The sequence below is a fragment of the Eptatretus burgeri genome, chromosome 4 (genome assembly GCF_056783735.1).
Source record: "Eptatretus burgeri isolate ZD-2024b chromosome 4, Ebu_testis_v1, whole genome shotgun sequence".
Taxonomy (NCBI): domain Eukaryota; kingdom Metazoa; phylum Chordata; class Myxini; order Myxiniformes; family Myxinidae; genus Eptatretus; species Eptatretus burgeri.
Window position 1 is genome coordinate 22,150,319 of NC_140964.1, and position 12,714 is coordinate 22,163,032.

The window sequence follows — 12,714 nt, forward strand, 5'->3', positions numbered from 1 at the left end:
GATTTCATTTTGAGTTGTTTAATTATTATATTTTCTCCAGGGATGAAGAACAGATACTTCCAACTTTCAGTTGGCACCAATGGTACTGTCGACATGTTTTTTTCTCGAGATTTTAGCACGTGTCGACACCTCTGCTCCAATCCTTTTCATCATCCTGGATCAAAAAAAATGTACCTGATTTGTCACAAATTAATATATTTGATGATAAGGATGTTGGAGGATATTAAAGATCTCACAATGCCGTTCAAAAACAGTCGGCCCGCTGTGTGTCGGTAGCTCACCAAATTCCAAATGTCTGCCCGACACTAACTACAGCAAGCTACGACAGAGTGATGATCTGTCCAGGCTTGTTTCTTAATCATGGAAATGTTCAACACATTATGGTCAGTGTTCACCCTCATATTTCCACAAAGGAGTTTCAGACTTTGATAATAGTTATGAATAACTGTACTCGGTGTCGGTTCAAGGTTCATTAACTTTTCTCATGCTTGTTTTTCTTTTCCAGCTTTAGCAAGAATAACATGAGTTTTCACATTATGAATATCAAGCATGAATCAAAAGCAAAAATCTGAGTGATTTAGATTGCTTCGAGAATAACCAATTATATTTATTTATGATTCATTGCATTCTAAACAGACAAATAGACACACCTACACTGAAACAAGAAAATGATGGATTTCAACACATTTGATTTGCTATACAATATAAGTAACAATTAATTACAGGGTTAATTGGATTTTTCTTGGAAGAGGAGGAATTTCAAAAAGGATTAAATGAGATGACATAAAATAACATTGCTTTTACTTGTGTCATACACAAAATTAGCAAAACCACTTGGACATTGTTTTATCAAATAGAACATCACACACACACACACACACACACACACACACACACACACACACACACACACACACACACACACACACACACACACACACACGCACCATTGTGGCTGCTGTTTGCATAATCAATTTGGGACATGGCTATGCCGCTGATGCAGTGCCCCTATTACTATTACATTGGTACTCATTTTGCCGACCTCAGAAGGATGACAGGCTGAGTTAACCTCACCTGGTGTTAATTCAGCAGCAAACGGCTCAAACTCAGGACCCTATGGTTTCAAGCCAGCCAACCTAACTGCTAAGTCAATGCCAGGCTTATAGAACATTGTGTGTGTAACATAACATGGAAGATGGTGGAGCTGGAGGTGTTTTAATATATACAAATCACATGACATCATACACAAACAGTGTGGCATACAACATTAACAAATTGAACATCCATTACATTTATCTTTTCAATGTTCTGAAACCAGCATGTTCTTTAAGATAGAACTGTGATGTTTAACCGCTATATATTGTCAATCTTAATAAGACTAACTTATCTCAGTGATGAAGATAAGAAACTAACAGTTCAGTCTTGTGGAGTAGCCAAGCCCTAACAAAATAATTAAATAAATGACCAAATAGAGCATTGGAGCCATTAGGAGGAACCGGAATAGACAAAGATGGAGTCATCAGGAGGAACCTGGATAGGATTCTGGTTTCGGCTGATACTCCTCTACCCTCAAACCCATTCAGTTGCAGCCCAGGGAGCTTTATAAAAACAACTGACTAGAGTTCACCTCTCCATAGACATTTACAAAAAGAAAGAGAGAAAAACAAAAAGAGAGATATGAAGGAAAGAAAGAAAGAGTAAAATAAACCAAAACACAGACAGAAACGTCGTCTGCGAGGATAATGGGCATACCAACCAGAGAGTTGGTGTCAAAGCGACCCAATCCTCGCCTGTTTATACATTTATCGTTTTTAAAAGACTAGTCTAATAATATTTTTTATAAAGCATTGCAGTGAAGTCTGATCCAAATAATTTTAAAGCAATATATGTATTTGTATATTGTAATCAGTAAAAAATAGTGTGGTAGATAAAAACATTAGAAATGAAAAAAAACTTCAACGTTGATGTGCTACAAAAAAGTTAAGTTCAAAACAGGTCAAAATTTTTTAAAATTTGAAATTATTTCTTAATTTCAACTTCATTACATCAATAATATACCCCAAAGAACCTCCATGCCAAATATCAGCATCCTAGTACACATATTAAATGAATGGCAAGCTTCTAAATAACTTGCACCAAAAACTTTAACATTTTCATGCTCACGCTCATGCTCACGCCGGGGGTATCGCTATAGCTCTCTGTTCTTCGAACAGGCGAGCTAAAAATGTGACTGAAAATAGTCTTATGCCATATGAACAATTCCACTCTCACGTCGGTCTTGCATAAAACAGAACAATTATACAAGCCATGAAAAGGGCTGGTTGACCAGAGTCAATGAGGAGTACTTGTAAAGTTATGTCCTTTGATCCGATGAATAAAGTCACCAATGCGATTGACCAATCATTACCAGACAACATACAAAAATGCATGAACCATTAAAATTTAATAAAATAATGTTCAATAAGTCAAATAAACTTGAAAGTTAATAACTCATTAGTCCATACATTCAGTGCAGGCTAAGGTCCAAGGCATCAACAGTTTATGACATGTCCAGCCTCTGTGAGTCACACCATTCGACCTCCATGGGTAGTGTATTTAACAACTGGTGGGAAGGAGACTGAATTGGGGTTGCTCTCGCTTGTAGGATCGATACTGGTCTCAGGACTCTGACCGAAGTGGCTGCATTTCATCATAAACCAAGGCCTGGTTATGCGTATCGATTTCTGCATCACTTGAGGTTATCTTTATCCAGATCTTCTGTAGCTTAGCAGCTTGCATGATTGGTACCTTGGTAGCCATGTCCATGTCACCTATTACATCAGTATTTCCAGTCACCACACTGAAAGACGTATGAACGTGGCAATGGATGATGGTTCAGGACCACTGCTGGACACCACTTGTTAGATCCAGGGAAAAGTGCCACCCGACATGATCTCCTGTTCGCAATGGCGAAAGTCTTGCCTTACAGGACTGACCGTGATTTAACTTGTTTGGCTTTTTTCTGATCAAAGTGGTGTTTTACATAACGATGGTTGTCGTTAACCTGGGCAAGCAGTCTGCTCGAGGACAGTAAATTATTCCATGGGTGCCGACCCAAAACACGTTATGACGCAGACAGATTGGTGCTCGATGTTTGTCTGCACATTTCTTCAACAGCTTATTATGACGAAATTATTTTCTCCAGATTGGCTCGTAACAAATAAATTAGCTCGTGACAGGGATGAGAGTGGAAAGGAAATGAAGGAGGGGCAGTGATTAGGGATGGTGGTGGGAGGCTAGTGACAAAGGGGGCAGTATTGATGGTGTCGGAAGGATATATCAAAGAGCTGTTAAATTGGCAAGAAAGCAACAGTGAGCTGGAGACGGGAAAGTGAATTTGGTGGAGATCATGGAGTAGGAAGTGCAGACGGCATTGAAAAAAGGATGAAGAAGGGAAGAGTGCCAGGTATTGATGAGGTGTACACAGAGATGATATTGCAGCAGTCGAAGTCGGAGTCAGGTGGACGATCCATATTCAGTCTGTCCATAAGTTTTTGAGATATCGTGTTACATATCGTTTTTAGCCCTATCACTCAAAAATAAAGAATTGCTTTAAACATTCGAGTATCTGGATTTGGATCCGGATCTTCATCGAAATCTAATAATTTTGTCCTTGTCACACACCAACCTGTTTTCCAATTTTTTAAAGATATCCTGCTCAAAGATAAACAAACAAACAGACACTCAGACAGACGGGGTGAAAACAACCTCGAACCACCTTCAGGGGTGGAGGTAATGAGGCTGTGGACATTAAAGTTCCTATGGCATCTCTCAAAAAAACATAGGCTATAGTGTTTCAGTCGGTGGGAACACAGAGGTGTGAATATGTCACAGGCATGATGTGCCAAATGTTCTCCTCTTGTACCTAGGTTGTCTTTTATTTCTCTGCATCACAACATAAAACAATCGTGGGTGCTGCGCCTGGCATGTGAATATACTCTCACTGTCTCTGGAAGATTTATTTTCAACCAACGTGATGCCCGCGTGCCAGTTTCCCCGAGGGGACAGGAATGCCCATGAGATGCGAATGCCTGTTACGATGCCAGACAGGACATGTGAGCAGTCCATCAGAAAGGGATTACCTGCCACCCAACAACACGTCCAGAAAAAGCAACGGTTTCCTCAGACGAGCTGACTGTAACTTCGGTAGAGTTGGTCTCATAAAGTTACCGAGAAGAGACATTCTAAGAACTTGTTTTCTTTTCTGAAAATCTTGGAAGTGTGAAAACGAGGAGGCAAGTGTGTTAAATTTACGAAACCTTACCGGTTGAGAGGATTTGTGTTGATGTGTGAAGGAGCTTCAGACATTGAGAGTGCAGTAAGAATGTAATTATGAACACAACTTTATTGGGTTATGTTTGTTGGCATTGGCAGTGATATTTATGCTTTCTGTAGACATGAGCAGCCCCTACACGAGAAAAAAATCTGTGAAGCTGGTCAACACAATGGCCAAGGTATTCGACGCCAAGGCTCTGCATATCCAGGGCACTCATGGTTTGCAGGGGATCGGTCATCATCCTACAGTACACGGCGTCAGCAGAGTTGATGTCAAGCTTGACTCACTCTCACACAAGGTGGACAAGATGATGGAGATGCAGGATCGTGTGTGCCAAAGGTTGAACAACATAGGCCAGAATGTGAAAAACCTCGACCAAGAAGTTGAAGTCCTCAAAAATATCAATAAAAAAGTGCTTCCCAGGATGTGTAGAGGTGAAGGCCAGCAAAGTATGATACAATTCCATGATGATATAACTGTCAGGTTACGCTCATTGTGCCAGGAGAGCGAGAATCAAGGCAATAAAATTGAAGCGATGGAGAATATGATGTCAAATTTGCAAGTTATCCTCTCTTCTCTGGAGGAAAACTTGAAGGAGTCAAAAATTGATGAATTCACAATTTGTGGACATTCCTCAACAAAGGATGAAAAAGTACAAGATGATGTGAAAAAGATCAAAATCAAAACGATGAGTGAAAGTGGACAAGAACACGACATGCAGGTTTGATAACAACAGTGAACACGCGTTTCGACACATTGTGTACAACTGCGAAATGCAACACAAATTATAAAATAATATACTCCATCGTTTTCGTAAACAAAACAGAATTTTTGTTACAACTTCTGCACATAGTAACACTGATAAATACCTTCCTCAGTCTGTGGAACATCCTTTAAAAATAATAATAATTTATACTGCAATAATCATTTGCTTCTGTATCCATATTGTCCATCTCATGTTCTGTATCCATCCTCCCCTTGCCCTCATTTCTCCAAGTTTCCCTCTATTTTGTCTGTCGCTCTGTCTCTGTCTGTCTGTCTGTCTGTCGCTCTGTCTGTCTGTCTGTCTGTCTGTCTGTCTGTCGCTCTGTCTCTGTCTGTCTGTCTGTCTGTCTGTCTGTCGCTCTGTCTCTGTCTGTCTGTCTGTCTGTCTGTCTGTCGCTCTGTCTCTGTCTGTCTGTCTGTCTGTCGCTCTGTCTCTGTCTGTCTGTCTGTCTGTCTGTCTGTCGCTCTGTCTCTGTCTGTCTGTCTGTCTGTCTGTCGCTCTGTCTCTGTCTGTCTGTCTGTCTGTCTGTCGCTCTGTCTCTGTCTGTCTGTCTGTCTGTCGCTCTGTCTCTGTCTGTCTGTCTGTCTGTCGCTCTGTCTCTGTCTGTCTGTCTGTCTGTCGCTCTGTCTCTGTCTGTCTGTCTGTCTGTCGCTCTGTCTCTGTCTGTCTGTCTGTCTGTCGCTCTGTCTCTGTCTGTCGCTCTGTCTCTGTCTGTCTGTCTGTATGTCTGTCTGTCGCTCTGTCTGTCGCTCTGTCTGTCTGTCTGTCGCTCTGTCTCTGTCTGTCTGTCTGTCTGTCTGTCTGTCTGTCGCTCTGTCTCTGTCTGTCTGTCTGTCTCTGTCTGTCTGTCTGTCTGTCGCTCTGTCTCTGTCTGTCTGTCGCTCTGTCTCTCTGTCTGTCTGTCTGTCTGTCGCTCTGTCTCTGTCTGTCTGTCTGTCTCTGTCTGTCTGTCTGTCTGTCGCTCTGTCTCTGTCTGTCTGTCGCTCTGTCTCTCTGTCTGTCTGTCGCTCTGTCTGTCTGTCTGTCTGTCTGTCTGTCTGTCTGTCTGTCGCTCTGTCTGTCTGTCTGTCTGTCTGTCTGTCTGTCGCTCTGTCTGTCTGTCTGTCTGTCTGTCTGTCTGTCGCTCTGTCTCTGTCTGTCTGTCTGTCTGTCTGTCTGTCTGTCTGTCGCTCTGTCTCTGTCTGTCTGTCTGTCTGTCTGTCGCTCTGTCTCTGTCTGTCTGTCTGTCGCTCTGTCTCTGTCTGTCGCTCTGTCTCTGTCTGTCGCTCTGTCTCTGTCTGTCGCTCTGTCTCTGTCTGTCGCTCTGTCGCTCTGTCTGTCGCTCTGTCGCTCTGTCTCTGTCTGTCGCTCTGTCGCTCTGTCTCTGTCTGTCGCTCTGTCGCTCTGTCTCTGTCTGTCGCTCTGTCGCTCTGTCTCTGTCTGTCGCTCTGTCTCTGTCTGTCGCTCTGTCGCTCTGTCTCTGTCTGTCGCTCTGTCGCTCTGTCTCTGTCTGTCGCTCTGTCGCTCTGTCTCTGTCTGTCGCTCTGTCGCTCTGTCTCTGTCTGTCGCTCTGTCGCTCTGTCTCTGTCTGTCGCTCTGTCTCTGTCTGTCGCTCTGTCGCTCTGTCTGTCGCTCTGTCGCTCTGTCGCTCTGTCTCTGTCTGTCGCTCTGTCGCTCTGTCTCTGTCTGTCGCTCTGTCGCTCTGTCTCTGTCTGTCGCTCTGTCGCTCTGTCTCTGTCTGTCGCTCTGTCGCTCTGTCTCTGTCTGTCGCTCTGTCGCTCTGTCTCTGTCTGTCGCTCTGTCTCTGTCTGTCGCTCTGTCGCTCTGTCTCTGTCTGTCGCTCTGTCGCTCTGTCTCTGTCTGTCGCTCTGTCGCTCTGTCTCTGTCTGTCGCTCTGTCGCTCTGTCTCTGTCTGTCGCTCTGTCTCTGTCTGTCGCTCTGTCTCTGTCTGTCGCTCTGTCTCTGTCTGTCGCTCTGTCTCTGTCTGTCGCTCTGTCTCTGTCTGTCGCTCTGTCTCTGTCTGTCGCTCTGTCTCTGTCTGTCGCTCTGTCGCTCTGTCTGTCTGTCGCTCTGTCGCTCTGTCTCTGTCTGTCGCTCTGTCTGTCTGTCGCTCTGTCGCTCTGTCGCTCTGTCGCTCTGTCGCTCTGTCTCTGTCTGTCGCTCTGTCTGTCTGTCGCTCTGTCGCTCTGTCGCTCTGTCGCTCTGTCGCTCTGTCTGTCTGTCTGTCTGTCGCTCTGTCTCTGTCTGTCGCTCTGTCTGTCTGTCGCTCTGTCGCTCTGTCTCTGTCTGTCGCTCTGTCGCTCTGTCGCTCTGTCTGTCTGTCGCTCTGTCGCTCTGTCTGTCGCTCTGTCTGTCTGTCGCTCTGTCTCTGTCTGTCGCTCTGTCTGTCTGTCGCTCTGTCTGTCTGTCGCTCTGTCTGTCTGTCGCTCTGTCTGTCTGTCGCTCTGTCGCTCTGTCTCTGTCTGTCGCTCTGTCGCTCTGTCGCTCTGTCTGTCTGTCGCTCTGTCGCTCTGTCTCTGTCTGTCTGTCTCTCTCTGTCGCTCTGTCGCTCTGTCTCTGTCTGTCTGTCGCTCTGTCTCTGTCTGTCTGTCTGTCGCTCTGTCGCTCTGTCTCTGTCTGTCTGTCGCTCTGTCTCTGTCTGTCTGTCGCTCTGTCTCTGTCTGTCTGTCGCTCTGTCTCTGTCTGTCGCTCTGTCGCTCTGTCTGTCGCTCTGTCTCTGTCTGTCGCTCTGTCGCTCTGTCGCTCTGTCTGTCGCTCTGTCGCTCTGTCTCTGTCTGTCGCTCTGTCGCTCTGTCTCTGTCTGTCGCTCTGTCGCTCTGTCTGTCGCTCTGTCGCTCTGTCTCTGTCTGTCGCTCTGTCGCTCTGTCTCTGTCTGTCGCTCTGTCGCTCTGTCTCTGTCTGTCGCTCTGTCTCTGTCTGTCGCTCTGTCGCTCTGTCTCTGTCTGTCGCTCTGTCGCTCTGTCTCTGTCTGTCGCTCTGTCGCTCTGTCGCTCTGTCGCTCTGTCGCTCTGTCTCTGTCTGTCGCTCTGTCGCTCTGTCGCTCTGTCGCTCTGTCGCTCTGTCTCTGTCTGTCGCTCTGTCGCTCTGTCGCTCTGTCGCTCTGTCGCTCTGTCTCTCTGTCTGTCGCTCTGTCGCTCTGTCGCTCTGTCTGTCGCTCTGTCGCTCTGTCTGTCGCTCTGTCGCTCTGTCGCTCTGTCTGTCGCTCTGTCGCTCTGTCGCTCTGTCGCTCTGTCTGTCGCTCTGTCGCTCTGTCGCTCTGTCGCTCTGTCGCTCTGTCGCTCTGTCGCTCTGTCGCTCTGTCGCTCTGTCTCTGTCTGTCGCTCTGTCTCTGTCTGTCGCTCTGTCGCTCTGTCTCTGTCTGTCGCTCTGTCGCTCTGTCTCTGTCGCTCTGTCTCTCTGTCTCTGTCTGTCTCTCTGTCTCTGTCTGTCGCTCTGTCTCTGTCTGTCGCTCTGTCTCTGTCGCTCTGTCGCTCTGTCTCTGTCTGTCTGTCGCTCTGTCGCTCTGTCTCTGTCTGTCTGTCGCTCTGTCGCTCTGTCTCTGTCTGTCTGTCGCTCTGTCTCTGTCTGTCTGTCGCTCTGTCGCTCTGTCTCTGTCTGTCTGTCGCTCTGTCGCTCTGTCTGTCTGTCTGTCTGTCGCTCTGTCTCTGTCTGTCTGTCGCTCTGTCGCTCTGTCTGTCTGTCTGTCTGTCGCTCTGTCTCTGTCTGTCGCTCTGTCGCTCTGTCTCTGTCTGTCGCTCTGTCGCTCTGTGTCTGTCGCTCTGTCGCTCTGTCTCTGTCTGTCGCTCTGTCGCTCTGTCTCTGTCTGTCGCTCTGTCGCTCTGTCGCTCTGTCTCTGTCTGTCGCTCTGTCGCTCTGTCTCTGTCTGTCGCTCTGTCTCTGTCTGTCGCTCTGTCGCTCTGTCTCTGTCTGTCGCTCTGTCTCTGTCTCTGTCTGTCGCTCTGTCGCTCTGTCTCTGTCTGTCTGTCTCTGTCTCTGTCTGTCTCTGTCTGTCTCTGTCTGTCTCTGTCTGTCTCTGTCTGTCTCTGTCTGTCTCTCTCTCTCTCTCGTGGGTGGAAAGTGAGGGGTCCAAAATAAGTGAGAGGTTCATGTTCTTTCAAGTGAATTGGTTTGATTGATAGACATTGATTCTGAATATTTCTGAAGTAAGTGTCTTTAAAAGAAGCTGCATTGCAAAAACAAGGAGAAAGTGAATTTTAATAACTTCGTTGACAAGTTTAAGATGCACAAGCAGAAGCCCATGGTAAAAAATACCACAATATGAAAAAAATAAAAAAAGAAAGCCTTTTATTCTTGTGCTGGTTCAAAAAGTTCAAAAATGGAAGGTTATATACTTCAAAAGAGTAAAGAAAAAAACAAAATTGGGAGCGATTGAAGCAACAGTCTGTTGCCTATACACCGCCCAGGTTCAAATTTCATCAGATTGAAAAATTAAAAAAAATTCCCACAGGTTTGGATTAATAATTTGAAGTAACTTTAACTTGATCCTTTTTTCTCTTTCAGGAGCATTTCCATGATTCAGAGTGGGAGACAAACAGACAGAGACAGCATTAGCTGATTATATACATAGATGAAACTTTATCTGTCATTTCTCACAAGCAAATAAACTTCCAGCCTGCACTTGCATTGTCAGAAATTGCATTTTAGGTTCTTAACATGAAACATGCTGTCTTGGCCATGGTGTTACTATCACGCCAATTGGTTACTATCACCTTACATGGTGTTACTATCACGTTTTAATGGTGTTACTATCACGTTTTAACGTCCAACCTATTTCATTCTTAAAATGACATCAACACAGACAGATATTTGTTCGGAACAAGTGTGGGAATTTGATGTTCAGATTAAATATCAATCCACGATACCAACCTCAAGGTGCAAACTCTTCTTTGAATAGTGCCATAGCATCTTTAGTGTTGGCTTAATGGTTAGGATGGTGGGTTTGAGATCCTAGGATCCTGAGTTCAAATCCCACTCAGCTGTTGAATTAATACCAGGTGGGGTTGATTATGCCTGTAATCCTTCTGAACTCAGCAAAATGAGTGCCAGCTTGCTGGTATCCCTTGTCGAAGTGGCGACCTGTCCAGAATTGTGCCCACTAGCCAAGGAGACTGCTTAGGCAGCACCAATGTTCTGCACAGAGAATGTTCCCATTGGATGGATGGATGGATCTTTAATGGCCATAATGGATGTATTGTCAGATCAGGCCAGATCATATCTGTGACTTGCTACAGGTATCATATAAACCTGTATTAACTTGTTCCATGGTCGGGTTGTCAGCGACGAAACAGTCTCCCCCACCAAGTTTCCTGGTGAGGAGGGTGTTTGGATATGGACACCCAGCAGGATTAAAAACAAAACCTGTCAAAGGGCGGAGGAGCTCCTTGTGAGCCAACAACCATCCATATCTAGTGCCCAACTGTGTCTGCAGACGTCCTCCTGCAGTTTGGTTACTTCTTATTAGGAGGTTGGTGGCAGGAATTGCACACCCTAAAACCCTTCACTCCGTAAATCATTTTCGAAGCATAAAAAAATCTGAAAACGCACTCCGTGGGAGTACCACCTGTGCAGCTTCACTTCACAGGGCAGCTCACCGAAAGACGGGATTGGGGCAAAGCCTTCGGGACCCCCAATCTTTGATGATTGGAGTGAAATATAATAGACATTCGCAAACTAAAATTGATTCGCAAATTAAAATTCCCAGGAAAGATTGTGGGAGAGTGTGTCGGTGTGGTACCGAGGTGTCGTGCACCAGACGGCAGTCTCCTTGGGTGAACCTGAGGCGTCCCTTCGGGTGGGTGCCTGAAATATCCTATCCCTAAGAGATGATGATCACCTGTCTCTGTTATCATCTGAGCTCAAGTGTTTGGACATCGGTATTGCAGCGTAACCTCTCTGAGGTTTGGAGAACGGATTACAGTGAGATCATGGCGGGTGGTTACACCTACTATTGGTCTGGTCACCCTGATGGTTACCATGCCCAAGGAGTTGTTGTACCTGTGTCCAACGAGCTGACTCCAATGATAATTGAGGTAACACCGGTCAACGAGCCTATTATGAGACGAAGGATTAATCACTCCTTTGGTGTCATTTCCCTGGTCTCTGTTTATGCTCCAACTGAAGCGAGTGATCTCACCGTGAAGGACGTGTTCTATGCCACGCTTGAGTCTGTGGTTGATCAGTGCCCCAGGCGAGATACACTTCTCGTTTTGGGGGATTTCAATACATCGACTTTTGCTGATAGGGATGGTTATGAGACATGTGTTGGTCTCCATGTGTCTGGAACTGTGAACCTGAAGATCACAAAGTCCTTGACTTTGAAAGAAATCATGGACTTAGGGTGGCTGGTTCATGGTTTCAGCGCCCACAAGCTCATCGCTTGACTTGGTATTCCAATGCTGGCGGTGTGGCAAAGGTGATAGACCATGTGCTCATTGATGGTCGCTGGAGGATGATCCAGAACTGCAGGGTCTAACAGAGTGCTCAGTTCCTCAATACTGACCACCGGCTTGTTGTAGCCACTCTTAAATTGCACCTTAAATCCAGGAGATGGTACCATCCCAGCCTAAGTTGGATGTTGGCAAGCTCAAGGATGAAAGGGTAGCTGAGGAGTTTGCAAATAAGGTGACTGGAGATTTGGGAGGGGGAGGTCTGGGTGCTTTGGGAGATCCTGAAGAGTTGTGGAGCGCCTTCAAGCCCACCATCCTTGATGTTGCCGGTGGATGTCTTGGAACTCACCACAGGGCAAAGAAGAATTTTGTCTCTGAAGGGACACTGGATACCATTGACCAGAGTCGCAGGGCCAGGCTGAATGGCAGAGCTGAGCTGTTCAGGGAGCTAAAGCGTAAAACTGTACGTGTGCTCAGGCTGGACAAGGAAGCCAATGTGTGAGGAATCTGTGAGGGGTAGAGCATCAGCTGTGGTCAAGTGATTCTCATCCTGCTTACAGAGGAATTCGCGCTTTGTGTTCATCCAGGCCCATCCCTCGGTGTACTGCAGTTAAAGCAGAGGGTGGTGGGATCTTGACAGAGGAGTTCGAAGTGAAAGCCCGCTGGGCCGGTTACTTTGAGCCGTTGTACCAGATTGATCCACCAGCTGTTGAGTTGGATGTCAGGGATGTTACAATTACTGTTGCTGACCTTACAATCAACTGTGGTCCACCTCCATTTGTGGAAACACAGGCTGTGGTGAACCGGTTGAAATGGGGGTAAAGCTCCAGGGATCTGTGGCATCCATGCTGAACTTCTCAAGGCTGGTGGAAATGCTGCACTCTTGTTGTTGCATGCAGTTGTGTGCTCTGCCTGGAACACAGGCATCATCCCAACTGACTGGAAGAGGGGCCTTGTTGTCCCTCTCTGGAAAGGGAATGGTGCTTGCCAAGACTGCAACAACTACCGAAGGGTGACGCTGCTGTCAGTGGCAGGCAAGATCTTTGCTCGGATGATTTTTGAAAGGGTTCGCCACCATCTGCTTGAGCACCGATGTCCAGAGCAGTAAGGTTTTACACTGAAGAGGTCAATGATTGACCGTATCCTTGCTCTTCAGGTGCTCACCAAACGCAGGTGAGAGTTTCGCAGGGGCTGCTTGCAGCTTATGTTGATCTCTGTAAAGCATTTGATTCCATGAATCAGGATGCCCTCTGGAGGATTCTTGGTCT

General features: G+C 46.3%; 1 protein-coding gene across 2 annotated transcripts in view; it reads left to right on the forward strand.

The window, feature by feature from the left end:
• The first annotated feature begins 4,120 nt into the window (after positions 1-4,120).
• Positions 4,121-12,714, forward strand: part of LOC147027612 (uncharacterized) — a 60,033-nt gene continuing 51,439 nt past the window's right edge. The window contains exons 1-2 of one of the 2 annotated variants that reach the window (XM_085877144.1): positions 4,121-4,274; positions 4,435-5,036. In XM_085877144.1, the coding sequence (XP_085733270.1) occupies positions 4,437-5,036 (600 nt within the window). In that variant the 5' untranslated portion in view covers positions 4,121-4,274; positions 4,435-4,436. Of the gene's footprint in view, positions 4,275-4,413; positions 5,037-12,714 lie in introns of both variants that reach the window. The other variant, XM_085877143.1, reaches the window with a different exon arrangement.